This window comes from Actinia tenebrosa, unplaced genomic scaffold (genome assembly GCF_029948245.1).
Source record: "Actinia tenebrosa isolate PJP-AT-01 unplaced genomic scaffold, QUT_ActTen_1.0 PGA_scaffold6__47_contigs__length_16458017, whole genome shotgun sequence".
Classification (NCBI taxonomy): domain Eukaryota; kingdom Metazoa; phylum Cnidaria; class Anthozoa; order Actiniaria; family Actiniidae; genus Actinia; species Actinia tenebrosa.
Window position 1 is genome coordinate 6,721,914 of NW_028292583.1, and position 16,120 is coordinate 6,738,033.

Below are 16,120 nucleotides of genomic sequence, written 5' to 3' on the forward strand. Positions count from 1 at the left end.
GTTTCGGATGAAAGGGAGGGGCTCACTGTCCAAATAGGGCACATTATTTTTTTCAAGCTTAATTTTGGATTTCTCAATTACAAATAGACCATGAAATGAAACTTGTGAAACATATATTTGATGTATTTATCTTTTATTATTGAAGATATGCATTCTATTTCTCACTGTAATATATACCTGTCCAGTAATCTACCTTTCTAACCTGGAACACTCTTATTCATTTTACTTGGAGTATTATAAATACCAAATTTTGACAATCATGCTAAAAACCAATTTATTTAATATTTTGTGTTTCCTTTTATCAAGGATCTGGTTATTTTTGTTGTTATTTGTTGGTTTGGAAAGTAAATTCTTTATCCTTATTCTTATAACATAACGACAGAACTTTGTGTTTTTGGTTCTTCATTGTATCCATTTGCATCTATTTTATGCGCTGAATTAAATCGTGGTTTAGTTCTTTTCTGGATCTGAGCTTCATCAATCTGTGTGGGACAGACTGTTCTTCGTAGTGCCAATAGTGAATACCTACAAACATTATAAATATGCATGTTAATAATGTATGGCTTTTGATAAGAATCAAAGTCAAAGATCAAAGTCAATGATCAAAGTCTGGATATGGCTAACTTGTATATCAACTACCAAAATATTCCTCACACTGTTCCTTTAGTCAGGTAATATGCACCATTTTTTTCAAATTTCTTTAGCAAGCTATGCATAAGTTTTACTATGATCATATCTAACCTTGGTAACAGAGCTGTAACAGATATCAACACGCAAAGCGACCAGAACTCCTTGCTTGATAAAGTAACAATGGAAACAAAGTAGATTTTATGGGTGACTTGAACAAGACCAAAGCATATAGTCCATGCAAACGATAATATAATACTACCCCATAGGAAAAGATGGTGTATCCATGTCTAAGGAATATAAAAAATATGGTTAAAAACAAATGGAAAAGGCACTACGTAAAGTACATCAAAATGGGCCACTGCATTTGGTTCTTTACCCCACCCCTACCCCACCACTACCAATGAGGACGTCAGCCAACCCCCAGGGGGGAGGGGACAGAAAATGGAAGTGAATGGAAATCTTGGGCTGGTAAGAAGCGACTTTATATCCTTGGGGTTGGATGACAAGAAATCTTCTTAAGTTAGGGCTTTTTTTTAAATATGGGCCATTAAAATCAAAAATCGACCATTGTCAGCTATAAACTGATTTCTTCATAGCTTATAGTAACTCACCCATTGAGAAGTGGCTAGCCCCAAGTGTAAATTTGCCAAGATAACAGCAGCTTGATGCATCGTTATACCAACCATTCTATCGTCTGCTGGCGTGTCTTCAAAGAGCTGTGCAAACAAGTCCAGTTAGTTACTATAATGATAATAAGAACGTTCTTTGCTTTGGGAGAGTTAGTAAAAGTCCCTCCGCCACTTCTAACCTTCACTCTGCTTCATGGACATTAATCACTCATATCCCTTAGTGCAGTGGTATTACCTATAAATATAGGGGTGTTCAAATTTCGCGATTTCGAAATTGCGCAAAATTCTAGTGCGTAAACCATCACGCTCATCATGGAACTATTTTGGACCAGGATATATTTGAAAAATCGCGTTTGTAGAAAACAGTTCTTGTGCTACTAAATTGCAGCCCCGACCATGAAATAAAACGAGAAGTAAACTTACCAGTGAACAACAGAAAAATAAAATGACACTTTGATATAGAGCATCTAGAATAGTCAACCAGAATAACTTGCGGGTGTACATCTATGGAACAAAAACAAAAATCAGTGTATTGACAGAAGAAATAATCACAGGCCACTTGCAATCTATAACCCTGAGCATCTTCATTTAATTAGCTTTGCTACTCATTTTCCTCTATCTCTCTATCTCTAAGGCATTGTTATCCCAACGTATGGTTTTCGAGATGCAACGGTAATAGTGTGGCGCTTAGTGCACTCGCCTCTCATCACTGGGGTCTCGAGTTCGACTCGCCATCTTATGTTAGTAGAGTTTCTTGGGTCCTTCCCTTAATTCTGGGGGTTTTCTCCCTACACCGTGAAAATCCAACAAACTAATATCCAATCTGGTCTATAAGTAAGCCATGGCTTGACTTGCATCAACTCGGAGGTTGTTTCAAGGTTTTATCTCAGTTAAAAAATTCTTGAGTAGAGTGGTCCAGACATCGCAAACACGACCATGCACGAGAGTTAGAGGCAGCGCACAGGTACCTTTGCGTGCTATCTCTTATTTCCCTGTAACCCCCTGAAAACACACACACACACAAAACACTTGGGGACATGTCTTAAACACTTACTTCTCCATTTTGACCTGACTTATACAATTGTGGTTTTGCATTGAGCACAGAAGCAGGTAGGTCTTTATCCAGGATACCACAGACTACAGGAGGGACAGCGGTGAAGACGAGGTTGAAGAAGATCAGTGACAAGTCATCGATGAGATTAGAACCAGAGAATCCATTGTATAACTGGAACCAGAATAACACGAGCACAAACATCTGCCACCAGAAAAACAAGAAATAACAATGAATGAAAATCTAGAAACCTCATCATAATTACTGATCAGGATTAATATTTCTTTTGTTGCGGAATCTGTTCTCCATTTTTCCTTTTTCTACTTTTCTTTTGTTGTTGTTCTTCCCGTTTGAGTTGAACTAAAATTGTTGTAAAATCGTAAGATGAAAAAACAAAACAAAAATCGAAAAGGGAAAAAAATGCTTCAATACTCCATTTTACAGTTCCGTTCGGTGACCATGAATAAGAGTCCCAAGTCGAGGTTGGAGTTGCCGCGCATAGCAAAAGTATAGTGTATCATGCGCAGTAACTTCAACCTCTACTTGGAACTATTATTCGTGGTCACTGAACGGAACTATTGAAAGGAGAGTTCAGTAAACACATCAGTAAATGAAAACCTGGATGACATTTCAAAGGCATTTCTACTCTGCAGCTTTTAGGACAATTCAGATTTATCGTTGCTCTTGGTTTGCGTTCTTAAGACACAACGACTTGACAGAAAGTCTGATACTGCGAAGCTCCTTCGATCGCGAATTTACGTTTACCTAGTGTTCACTCCGTTTTGCCACACAATCGATTAATCCGGGTTATTTGCATGTCTCCGTTTCCTCACATGAGCAGATAAATGTAGATAAAAACTTAATCCCACCTAAGGTTTTTGCAAAAGTAAATTCACAGCAAGGACTGGAAGTACAACAAATTTAAACTAAATCTTACCGCATTCTTATAGAAGAAATAAAGAAACATCTTGGTGATTCTGTCATAGCACCAATGCCCATGGACCAGTAGTAGCTGTGTAAGGAACCTAAACCTTCCTATAGCAAAGTCACTGGCCATGACAGCTTGCATGCCTTCTTGCCCTGTGATACCAATACCTACATCAGCCATTTGGATCATACTCACATCATTAGCACCGTCTCCTATGGCTAGTGTCATGACTTTGAGACCATCACGTACCAACTGTACCACTGATGCCTAAGTATGACGAGATAACAACGTATTAGGGTATAGGCTCTGTATCACCGGTGGGGTGGTATGAGGTTGGATTCCCGTATAAACCCACTCAACATGTGAGTGGAGTTCTTTTTGGTTCTTCCGCGTAGTTTCAGAGCTCTTCTCCGACAATTCTCCGGTTTACCTCCCATCAAATTCATCGACTCCCTGACCTGATCCATGTCCCTGACTTGATCCGAACCCTGAAACAACCTCTGAGCTGATCAGTCAGGGCACGGCTAACTCACAGATCAAACCCTGAAGGTTTTGAGGACGGAAGAAAAACAGAGAACCTGTAGAAAAAAAATTTCGAATAAAGGGATTGACAAATTTTAACAAACTCTACTCAAATGTCATGCCGAGTCTGGGAATCGATCCCGAGACCCCAAAGATAAGAGGAGAGTGCATTACCGCTACGCCAACCTTCGAGGAACGAGGGCCCCAGTTTTGTTCGACACCCTAGCTAGGAATATACTGGGAATAGTCTCCGAATCGATCATGAGAGCCAAGTACGCTACCGCTAGGCCGACCTTCGACGGACGAGGGTCCCAGTTTTGTTGGATTCCCTAGCTGGGAATATACTGGGAATAGTCTCCGAATCGATCATGAGAGGAGAGTGCACTACCGCTAAGCCGACCTTCGAGAAACGAGAGCCCCAGTTTTGTTGCATACAGTACTGCTACCCCATACTTACATTTGAAAAACAAGAATGGATGTGTTACTAACCTTTTGGATTGGTGTGGCCCTACAGCAAAGAACCACCTGACAATGGGACGTAAGTTTAAGGAACTTGGCGCTAAGGGATTTTTCTAGAGCATACATTAATGTACGGCCATCGATGACAAGACCCAAGGGCTGATCAGTACGCTCATGGACCTCTTCGTGTACACTGGTTGATGTTGATCCACTGTTAACGCAGCAAACTGTAGTATCCAGCCTTAAATGAGCTAACCAAGAGAAGATCTGACTACTGCACTCATCCTAATGGCGCCAAACAAGCCATAGAGAGTAAAGAGTATTAGTACAATCACGTGACAGCAGGCTTTGAGCAGTTTTCGTATGATTGTAAAAATCTCACGGCATGAACACGATCGTGACACGGCAAGGCAATTCGCTAGTCCAATCACAATGCACGAGAATTCTAATACTCTCCATCCAATAAAATCCCCAAGGTCACGGAACTGCCAGACCAATCGCATTGGGCGAGAAAAAAATCAGCAAATTAAAATTCTAGAAAACATCACGGTCATGGCAAAACATGTCATGCGAAAACTGCTGAATTGGATAGCTAAACAGCATAGTCATTTACTGTATAATGATTTCCCTGTTACTACTGTTATATGTTAAGTATAATACAAAATTCAATGAAAGACTGTTCATGAACGTAGCTCGTGGCACCCGAACTTGAACGCGAAACACAAAAATCCCGATATTATTATTTTTTGTCTGAAATGTTTAAGTCTACCTCGTTATGTTAGATGTAAAGTAGATTTTTACTGATCTCCTTACCCTTGACTTTGCATTCAAGATGATCTTTTCCATGTTGCTGTCAAGAAGCTTACAAGCGTAACCAACATTAACGGCCGTTTCCTGCAAAACAGAAATTAAGACCACTTTACCTTGGGCGTAATGTTTTACAATTTCAGATCACCTGTCGTTCTCTTGAGAATAAGATTGTTTGAATGAGTTGTATCCATATTTATGTGCCCTGTCAACATTGAAATAATACTCAAGGGAACGACACGTGGTTTGTAATGGGAAAGCTACTTTGACCCTGTGTGAATTGAAGACTAAACTGGGGCTTGCTCTGGTTGAAAAAAAAATTGTATAATAAGACATAAGGCGTTAGCTGGTTAAGAGGTATGACTGTGTCGTGGGAAAAGTAGAATGAATAAGCGCAGCCTGTTGAGTCAGTGGAAACTCGAAAGTTCCATTCATTGTAAAAAACTCAAATCTGAAACCTGACTTTTAAATGATAAGGTGGATCTTCTATGTAAAACATTACGAATTGACATCGGTCTCTGAACACGCCAATACCATGTCATGAGTCTTTCACAGTCACATGAAATTACCTGTTTGTCTCCAGTGAGCACCCAGACTTTAATTCCGGCTTTTCTGAGCTTAGCAATAGTTTCTGGTACGCCATCCTGTAGACGGTCCTCGATACCCGTAGCACCAAGAAGCTCCATGTTTTTCTCCAGTTCGTGTGCGGATTCTCGAAGGAGTTCCTCACGATGATGAAGAGCTGTTTCTGCCTTCCTGTGTCCTACTAGCCATGTCTGATATTCCTCTTCGGTCAGCTCCTTTACGTATAAAAAAAGAAAAATAGATTCACTGTTATTATAGACACCTGTTTTCATCCTGTTGCTATGGATCTTAAAGTCCCTTATTGTAATCAGCTTGAGCAGAATTTTCCCCATAAATCAAGATACTACTGCCGAGAGCCATTTAAATTGTCCTCCAACCTTACTGGCCCCCTCCACGTAAAACCTAACACAACAGGATCTAATCACCTAATATATAATTTGGCGGGAAATAATCATGTGACTTTAAATATGGCGGGAAATCATCACATGTATGTATATTAGTCCCTAGGGTTTACAGTACTTCATTGTAATACGTATTAGTCCCTAAGGCTTTATAGTATTCACTGTAAGTGAGTCATTAAACTGATGATGGACGATGGATATCGTCCGAAATATCTTACTCTTTTCTTATATAAACTTTTGGCCCAAAGAAACATATTCGCATCACATGACATTATGTGGCGGGAAATAATCATGTGATTTTAAACATGGCGGGAAATCATTAACCAGGAACATTTTGTGCGATTGGTGTGTTGGTGTGTACCAATACTTCGGGTGCAAATACGTGACTCAAAATCCCTTGAGATAGACAAAGAAACAACCACCATGTTGGTTGTTCAAAGAGAAGCTAACAAGGAATGCTTTGCTATAGTTAACCAACATGGTGGGTATGAAGTAACATACACCCCAAGAATTGTACCATTAACTTACCCTCCTGGCCATACATAGAGTTCGCAGCCCATCTCTAGCGTAGAGATTCAAATGGTTATCGGTATTCTCGGCTATTGATAGTCTTCTGCTCCCCTTTCCTCGGTTTTCTTCTCCTTCTGCTCCAGCATCTGTCTGATCATCACCTCCCTGATGGTGACCAAGCGATAGGCGCGGCATAACTGCTGAGTCAGCACCTTTACAGTACATAAGGATCTCACCATCACCTCGACGAACCACTACAGACATTCTCTTACGAGAAGAATCAAATGCTAACACATGTAGCACTTGGAAGTCGACTTGTCCTTCGTTGGGTATTAGTACCGTTACAGTACTAGGGCTACGAGATATGAGCTTAAAGCCATAAGAGTTTGCTATCTTGACTAAGGCTTCCTCGTCCGGGGATTCTGCCTCGTATAAAACATCCTCGATGTTAATTTTCTCTGACGCCTTATGACCCACACTACTATTATTCTTTGAATTGTCAGAACTGAATAAATAAGAGTCTTCCCTTTTGGGACTTAGCTTTGCGGGTGAAGGTACAAGTCCTTTGTTTACGAGGCCCTTATCTGATGTCTGGCTTCCGTCGACAAAAAGATTTGACGATACTTGTGGTTCTACATGTTCCATATTGGATCCTGAGCAAGCACCTGCTATACCTGAATTTCCCCCGTCTACATTGTTGATACCCTTCTGTACACTATTCACTGTTATGTGCTGTGCGTTGTCCGAATGATCATTCTCCTGAGAGTTTGGTGATGAAGATTGGCGTGAAACTACAACAGTGTTACATATGGCTAGAAGGATGAAGAACTCTCTTAGGTACGAAGATATTCGTCCTTCATACATGTTCGCTTTGCTTTCTGCTGCTATTGCCATTGCCAGTTTGGAGTCCCAGTGAACTCCTTGTGGCTCTTCCTAACCGGGAATAAAACAAGCAAATATTGAGTTTATGTGGTTTGCATGGTTTTGCCAGCAGATATGTGTTCCTATGTGCATGTCAGTCAAACACTGAAGCATATCTTACTCCCCATTGCAGTGGCATACCTTAGAGGGGTTCAATCAATTGGTACCCCTACACCCAATACCCCATGTACATATCCCCCTGTCCAGGAAGTCCTCAGCAAGGAAGGCTAAGAAAGTATCAGTTAAAAGTGATCTGGGAAAACATGTCTCCATACCAATAAACGTATGCATCCTGCATCTATTTGTAGGTTTGGTTGTCATCTCATATCTATAGAAGCCCCTACCATCCCATCAATTGGGTCACCACATGACTATAATATAAAAATATTCATCTATATATTGCAATACCTCTGCTTTTGGTTGCTCAACATAGAGTTCATCATCAGAGGCTTTGCTTAGCTGAGGACTGCGAGCATCTGTGTTGTCACCAACATCTGTGATCAACAAAATTCAGGCTTGAGTATAATCTTGTACAACAGATACTAACATACATGTATCAGTAAACAATCAGGTGTTGTGGAAAATTTCACCATCAACTTTCAAATGACTTAGGATGTGTGCAACTTGTCCACAAAAATCCTGAATTTTTAGGTAAAACTGATTGCAACAGGTAAGACTGATTGCAACAGGTAAAACTGATTGCAACCATTTTTATGGATGAGAAACAATGCAATTGGTTAGCAGTTTATAGTCATGTAGGTTGGAAATCATCTCTCATCCCTGAATCTTAGTTTCTTGCAAGTTTGCATAAGTCATTCATCCATCCAATACAATTACAGTGCATCTACATTGCATTACAATAAAACCACCAAAAAACGAAAACAATGCTCTTAACTCATGGGAAATCCTTCCTACCTCCTGCAGTCTTTCTTTGGATAACTTTTCGTTCAGTGTGATGAAAGTTTGTTCCCCCAATAGTACATTTCCTGAAGACCATTTTGTTTTCTGTGAGTGTTCCAGTCTTGTCAGAGAAAACATATTTTATTTGACCCAAATCTTCGTTGATATTTAGTGCACGACAGATGACTGGCTGGTCTGTCTCTTCACGATACAGCTCTCTGTCTTGTGATATTAAATAAACCTGACCTAGCTTGGCTATTTCAGCAGATACATATAGTGAGATTGGAATAAGAACCTGCAAGAAAATCACATAAAAATGATATCAAGACAATAATAATGAAAAAAAAAAAAGATAAATCAAGTTTTGATTCATGGAGTTTAAGAGGGAGGGGGTGTTTTTGCATATGTATGGGAGGGTGGGGGAAGCTTATAGAAAGCACGGTAAAAAAGTGTCTTTGCAAATAAGATTGATGAAGGGGTTATAAATATAACACTCATCTGATGAAACTAAGATTTTATTTTTTTGCAAATCAAGAAGACTGTATTTTTGCAATGTTTTATAACTTGAAAATTCAACTCCTCCTCCCCTTACTTCCCATCCCTCAAAAGAACTGGTTCATTACTTTAGATACCTGAAATATTATAATAAATGTCCAGAATCTGATAAATCCTTCCATTGCAGGATTTTTCTCTCCTCCTGGACTAAAATAGGAGTTAAAAAAGGCATTCTTTTGTGTCCATACTCCACAACCTTTACATGAAAAAGGGATAAATAAAGAATCAATATTTGTAGTTTTATAATGTGAGTGAGTGCAGTTGGGGGGGGAGGGGGATAGATGTCAATAGCACCTTAGCGCTGAAAATTGAAATGTTAAAATTAAAAACCAATACCAGCACTAGAAATAGCACCTTTACTTTAGTAACCCTACAAAGATTCATAATGTCAGGTGTTATATCGGCTGAGAGAACTTACGTTGAAAATTGACAAATTAATAGATGTTTGTAAGTCTTGGGGCAGTAGCATATGATTGTAGGCTACTAAAGTAAAGGTGTTCTTTCCTAGTGCTGGTATTGGTTTTTCACTCAATTTAAATTCAATTCAATTCCATGTTTTTGGCTGCCATTTTGGCAAAGGGTCTATAAGCTGTCTTTTGATCCAGCTATAGGTCATTATTATTTGGCACAAGTTGAGTTTGTTAGATGTAATGGTAGTGCACTCTAACTCCTTTTTAAAAATCCAATTCAATCTTTTATTTGTGTGTATGAACTGCATAGGATTGAGAGGACACACACCTTAGACATCTGCAAAAAGTTAATGTACAACCCAAAAAATTCCATCCATTAATTGATTAATCTTAATTATTCAAGTATACTCACCTACTCCACAGAGAAAGCATAAGCTGAATAAAATAACCACACAAGCAATAACATCCAAGTTGATGTCTCTCTCCACTTTACTGTGCTTGTAGCGTGGTCCACTATTGTTAAGCATAGCTTTAGTGTCATGACCTACAAAGTATCAAATGAATATTGGAGTCACTATGAGTGCCGTATAGGGTCCATTACTGTAATTGGAGATTGAGCATTAGAATGGTCAGAATTATAAAGGACAACGCAGCCATTGCTTCACTCTTGAAAGAGTTTTAGTCTTACCTGCATAGACAACAATTCCCTCAACCCATCTAGTATTGCGAACCACACATCCCCTTAAAAGTAAATTATGACTGTCTATAGAAAGCTTGTTTCCATCTTGTGATGATTCCCTGTATACATAAACAAACATCTGTCAATTATTACTGATAATGGAATCCTTCAGCAATGGAACACTCATAGTTAGCATAGCATGACATAATGGCATGTATTGCAGCAGACTTCCTACTACGTGTGAAAACTCTGATATACATTTTATTGGCAAAGATAAATAAGAATCAGGAGTTATTTACTCATTCTTCCAGATATTTCATTCAGGCAACAAAAAACTATATACTCACAAAGTTCCATGAAATCTGTAAATATGATTATTTGGTTCTTCACATTTGATTTTATAATCAAAATTCCTTGGTACAAATTTCTCAACCTGACAATAAACAGCAAGAAAGACACAAGTTATGCTTGGTATATTATTCATTTGTATATTTCTGACCAGCTAATGCATGTCAATCATCACTTGGCTGAATGTCGATCATTGGCCATCTATCAACCAACCTTTAGCAAATGACCAGCCAACAGAGTAACAAAGTGCTGCAAAGCCACTGTATTCTAAATTTTAAATTGTAAATTTAGTGATACTTAAAATGATTGCAACAACTGTTGGCTGATCAATGGTTGACCATTATCTGCTCATTTACCATCCATATGGGCCGCTAGTTGGCCATCCATGGACCATCTATTGACCAACAATTAGCCAACAGTGATTAAACTATTGCAAAGTCACTGTGTTTTCGAGAATTTAGTAACATTAAAAATGGTGAAAGCAACAGTATATTAAAACTATAAAACAAGCTTTTAATATTATGTTATGAGTAACTTCTCAGGCAATTGTCTCATAACGAGACTGGTGAAACTAACACTGTATATTGTAGCATTACCTTTGTTGAAAATAATTTTAAACAGTATTACCTTATTTAGTCCTTTAACTATTTCTCTTTGCTTCAAGTTGGTCTCCCCATCCAGATTAGCAGTTTCAATAAAACAAATTTCATGAGGAGCACTTGAGTTTAGCAGTAAAATATCAGCTGGTATCACTTCATTGATTGATAGTTTTACTATATCACCAACCACCATATCTTTCCACTTAGAAGGAACATATTGATCACTAGAACTGCGAAAAAACATTATAACATTATAAATGGTTTCCTTATTTGAGGGTTGTGTGGGAGTACCCTACATGTAACTGCTATTAACAAGATAAGACTCAACATTTATATATAACAGCTGGTCATTGCACAGTCTGGCCAGAAATGGAGCTTCTCCAGAGTCATACCCTTGCCTTGCCAGTCATTTTGACCAGTAGCATTGAGCCAGAAACAGGAAAAGATTTAAATTTCTCTCAAGCATTTGCCGTTTTGATGTTTACTTGTTACAACCACCAGAAGTGACTGATATAGAACCTCTAAAACCCAGGGCATAGACATGATGGTGCTAAACAGGGACAGCAGAGCAAGGGGGCTGGGGGGTTATAGCCCCCTTAATAATTTTGCTGCCATTTTGAATTTTTCGTAATATTTCCATAATTTTATTGCAAAAAAAATGTTCCCAATGTCCCTCAAAATGCTGTAAAAATCACATTTCCGAGAGTTGTGATTTCAAAATTTCCAGGGAGGGCTACCCCCCTAGTTGCCTCCCACCTTCCGCGGTTGACAGCCCCCCCCCCCTCCCAATACAAAATATGCTCCGTGGTCCCTGCTAAAACTAATAATTGATGGGTGATCATGACTGACCATTATTTTAAGCCCTTTATATATAAGAGGTCAGCATTAATTGGACATTTCATGTTTTAAAAACCTTTATCAAACTCATGAATAATTCATGAGGAAAACACAACAGAAATCACGACCGTGAAGATTGTTGTAAATCTGATACAAAACTGTGTTCATTTGCATAAAGTTTAAGTTGGATTTCCTTGGCCAAATTCACTTTAATTTTGAAAATTTTAGTGAAACACAAAGGAACTAACCTAGACGTTTGACAAGTCATATACAGTATTCGTGTCCGTGTTGCATCAGATATAAAATCACTCGGCTACACCTCGTGGTTGTATATCTGAAACAACACAGCCACTCATACTGTATATATTACGAACAGGTTCCAGACAATAAAAATCCAAACATTACTAGCCCAGACATCTGTAAATTTGATAATTATATAAAGACCTGTATGCAAATTTAAGGGCAGTCCTAGATTAATCTCAAGCACTTAGATATAATTTCCCTTAACATTTTCTTTTAAAGCACAAATTTTTCCTGAATTTAGAGTGCTTTTGATCGGAGGACTGGGTGATTTGCCTATCATATCAAAATCAAGACACCTCTAGTATCGATCTTTTGAATATCAGATACTTTCTTTCTTTCTTTTTCATCTTTGATTGTTCTTAACACTTTAACTAATGGAATCATCCATTAAAAATTTATCGCCTCCATCACATCATTCATGAAGGAAAATTATAGTTAATATTTCATGGGTGGGAAAGATTTTAAAAAGCTTAATCAAAATGACTATGGCTTTAACTAAATGCTTTCGATACTGTATCTATCCTCTTTCTCTTTCCTTGCTGAATAAATAAATGTATGAAGAAGGAACTTAATAAAATGTATGTTTTATACAGCTGATATTTTTAAAAGCTTACCTGTCGTAAACCTTACAAACTGTATTGTTAACCTTCTTGTCAGAGTTATACCGTCTCCGATCCTCAAACAGATCTTTGATAGCTGTCACAGACAGCACAAAAATCAAAGGCAACATTGCAATTTCTCTTCCAAAAGCATTGATGGCCGGCATCCAGTTGAGACATACAATGAACAGAAAATAAATATTTGCAAATCTGTGAAATTGTTCAAATAAATTCTTGGGAAGAAACGTCCATATTGTATACTTGGTAGTCTTGATACGGTTGTCCTGGTTGTTCCTAAAGTGCGAGTTCTTGGATAATTCCTCATTCAGGAGATGTTTGGCCACAACGAGACGATAGTTTTCTTGGTGTTCCTCGTTCGTGTCTTCCATTTTTCAGCTGTTTTGTAAAGTATTATCGGGTTGAAGTTCGCAGGCAGACATTATATCTTGTCCAAGAGGACAATACTAAAAAATTTAGTACATTACTCGAAGAAAGAATCAAAAAATTCAAATAAAAACATCATTTGTACTATGAGTAAATAGAGACACAGAAAGGAAAAAGACTTCCTCTTCTGATCCCGTTGTGTATACTAACAATCTGGTTAACTTACGAATTACATTATTGGTTGAAAAATATTTCGGAACGTTCTCTACCAATCAGATTGATCGTAACATAAATAAAACTCCCATCAAGCTTCGCTGATCACGCAAATTCCGTCGGCCATTTTGAATCGTTGGTGAAATCTTGCCTTTTTATTTTACACTTTTATACAGATTATCAAGTCCAAAATGGGTCATAAAGAGTTTGGAAACCTTATCAAGTCCAAGAATATCATCTCCTATACTTTATCTCCGTTTGAGCAGCGTGCTTTTGCTGGCATTGGAAAGGGAGTTGGAAATTGGGTACGAAGAATGAGAACGAACTTGATGTACATGGCTCCTGGTTTTATTAGTCTTGTACTCATCTACAACCTACTCCAAGGCCTACAATGATAAATTAAAAAGAAAGAATCCTAAGGATTATGAAAACGAGGAATGAATAACGTACAGCAGAACTTATGACAGTGTTTGGATTTTACAAGGATAATTTGCCATTTTGGATGTATCATATCAGAGTATTGCATAACGTGTAGCTGTAATGTATCTGGACTGCCATGTGAATCAGTCACTTTGGATATTGCTCAAGATTGGAACTTTATGTGTGTTGACTTTATGTTAATTCATTTTCTTTGTCTGTACTTTTGATTTACATGTAATACTGGCATGAAATATTTAAATTGAGCTTTATATGGTTTCAAAACTTATTGTAAAATTTTCTTCCAAAATTATATATTATTACATTATAACAAGTTGGAAAGCTTAAGAAAGATTACAGACACTGTTTGATAATTTGGTCATGCTCCTTTTTTCTCAAGATTATTTAATTGTTCATATTATCCATAATTTCTCGTAAAAAAGATTCATCAATGATTCATTTGGATAAACTGATATTACTGTGAATGGTTTGAGAGGTCCCTCTTATTTTTAAGAAATAGAAAATATGCACATGCCATTACAAAGTACACAGGAATTGGCTAAACAATCAATTGTTGAGTGTTGCCAACCATCAAGTGCTTCATAATATTGCACTCAGCAAAGGCTAAACAATCAATTGTTGAGTGTTGCCAACCATCAAGTGCTTCATAATATTGCACTCAGCAAAGTGAACAAGCTTTTCATTTCTTCTTTTTAATACAAATTATAATAACCATTCCCTTGGGTATCTTGTATGATAAAGAAAATACGCAATGGCACAAAATACTGTTACAATTTATTACTTATTTACTGCCCATATGCCTGCTGGCGTGTAAGGCAACAACAAAGGATAAATACTGTATGCACTCCTAAAGCACATGCATTGACCAATCAGAAAGCAAGATTCATGACAATTATGATACAACATAACCTTGAAATGAGTTAGAAAAAAAACTACAATTAACTAATTACAATTGTTTCTATTGTACAAACAAAGTGTTGTAAATTTTACATTTTATCAAATGGCAATGTCTATTCTAAAACCATTTTTTACTTGAAAGGCAGGTTCTTTAGTTATGATCTAAAATTGCTCTGTACTTGCTTAAGACATATTCTCCATAAACAAAAGTGGATTTCATCTTTAAATTCTCATTAGCAGCTTCAACTGGGATAACAGTATTTTCCAATGGAATTGGTGTGACAACACAATCAAAGCTTGGTGCGTAAAACATAGCAACTGACATTCTATCCCTTGATGATGATGCTAGTACTCTGTGCGGAGCAGCCCTGTATGCACCTGAGGTCCATGATTCGAGTGCATCACCAATATTGATCACAAAGGTGTTTGGAATGCGTGGAACTTCTATCCATTCACAATTTTTTAGCTGTACTTGTAAGCCACCAACATCATCCTGCATGAGCACAGTTAGTACCCCATAATCTGTGTGTTCTTGTACTCCCCACTTGAAGTCGTCATTATGAATTGCATTCTTGTATGGTGGGTAATGGAACATTGCCAGCTGCACAAATGGTTCAGAGGTGAACTTCTCCTCAAAAAAATCTTTTCCAACACCTATAAATCAAAAGTGCATGTGTTGTTGAAATGTAGTAAAGTAACAGATCAACAGTGACAAACTTTAAATCCTTTAAAAGGTACAAATGATATACATATATGTGAATAAATTTGCTTTTAATCGGAAGGAGCTTATAACCAGGGGAGGGGGGCTTATAACCAGGAATTTTTTGGTATATTGAGTATTAGTAACTTCAACTGTTTACCTAATCCAACTGCAACAGCACTCATTATAGTAGAGCCAAGAGTTATAGTCTTTTGGAAGTATTCCATGATAACGTTTTCGAAGTTTGGCAAATATTCCTTCTTGGGTAACGGGTTTGTGCCATTGAAGACAGATTCTGGGCGATTCTTAGGAAGGTTGATGTCTTGGAAGTAGTAAATGCCCTCTTTCCAATCTGATATTTTTGTCTCTGTCGATACTTCCTCCTCCATTCCAAAATATCCACGAAATGATCCCTCCTTTTTGCGTATCTCATCCTTTTGGTTTTGCGGAAGGCAAAAGAATTGCCACAGGCAATCAAAAAGGCCCTTTTGAAGGGTTGCCTTGATGTTGTGGTCAGAGACGTAGAAGAATCCATACTCTAAGCAAGCCGAAGCAATTTTTCTGACTACATTTTGATAACTGATTTCTCCCTTACTGGTTATCAGTGGAGAAATGTCAATCACAGGTATCTGGGCTGCATTCATTTGATAATAGAGTAGTCAATACTATACTGTATGAAAATAACTGCGTTTCTCAAGCATAATACACAGGAAGCCCAAGCGGTTAGCTAGGGGGAAGCGAGTGGTTTTGAATTTCATATGAAGTTATTACTTAATGTCTAGCATAATAAAATGAAGCTTACATTTTAAAGTTAA

General features: G+C 37.8%; 2 protein-coding genes and 1 long non-coding RNA gene across 3 annotated transcripts; 1 reads left to right on the plus strand and 2 right to left on the minus strand.

The window, feature by feature from the left end:
• Positions 1-116: 116 nt before the first annotated feature.
• LOC116296764 (phospholipid-transporting ATPase VA) lies at positions 117-13,260 on the minus strand. The gene is made up of 18 exons (XM_089039040.1): positions 12,689-13,260; positions 10,963-11,164; positions 10,335-10,420; positions 9,997-10,106; positions 9,721-9,852; positions 8,976-9,094; positions 8,359-8,638; positions 7,852-7,937; positions 6,541-7,455; positions 5,596-5,826; positions 5,033-5,113; positions 4,250-4,504; positions 3,248-3,505; positions 2,314-2,514; positions 1,683-1,763; positions 1,242-1,346; positions 742-917; positions 117-525 (listed from the first exon to the last, which is right to left on the minus strand). The coding sequence occupies exons 1-18, from the start codon at positions 13,060-13,062 to the stop codon at positions 366-368; spliced, it is 3,852 nt and encodes a 1,283-aa protein (XP_088895166.1). The 5' UTR covers positions 13,063-13,260; the 3' UTR covers positions 117-365.
• Positions 13,261-13,366: 106 nt separating this feature from the next.
• On the plus strand, positions 13,367-14,470 carry LOC148905951 (uncharacterized). The gene is made up of 2 exons (XR_016121602.1): positions 13,367-14,245; positions 14,311-14,470. It is a non-coding gene; the product is annotated as an uncharacterized LOC148905951 (long non-coding RNA).
• LOC116296774 (putative iron/ascorbate oxidoreductase DDB_G0283291) lies at positions 14,471-15,998 on the minus strand. Its single transcript, XM_031704845.2, has 2 exons — positions 15,466-15,998; positions 14,471-15,259 (listed from the first exon to the last, which is right to left on the minus strand). The coding sequence occupies exons 1-2, from the start codon at positions 15,947-15,949 to the stop codon at positions 14,757-14,759; spliced, it is 987 nt and encodes a 328-aa protein (XP_031560705.2). The 5' UTR covers positions 15,950-15,998; the 3' UTR covers positions 14,471-14,756.
• Between the last annotated feature and the right edge of the window lie 122 nt (positions 15,999-16,120).

What these genes read in the sequence shown, in the direction of transcription:
- LOC116296774 (XM_031704845.2), bottom strand. Translation starts at nt 15,949, where the DNA reads ATGAATGCAGCCCAGATACCTGTGATTGACATTTCTCCACTGATAACC. An exon ending in TGCTGTTGCAGTTGGATTAG is followed by an intron (nt 15,260 to 15,465) that starts GTAAACAGTTGA and finishes TTTGATTTATAG; the next exon opens with GTGTTGGAAAAGATTTTTTT.
- LOC116296764 (XM_089039040.1), bottom strand. Translation starts at nt 13,062, where the DNA reads ATGGAAGACACGAACGAGGAACACCAAGAAAACTATCGTCTCGTTGTG. An exon ending in CCAAAGAAAGACTGCAGGAG is followed by an intron (nt 7,938 to 8,358) that starts GTAGGAAGGATT and finishes TGTTGATCACAG; the next exon opens with ATGTTGGTGACAACACAGAT. An exon ending in GGGCCACACCAATCCAAAAG is followed by an intron (nt 3,506 to 4,249) that starts GTTAGTAACACA and finishes CGTCATACTTAG; the next exon opens with GCATCAGTGGTACAGTTGGT.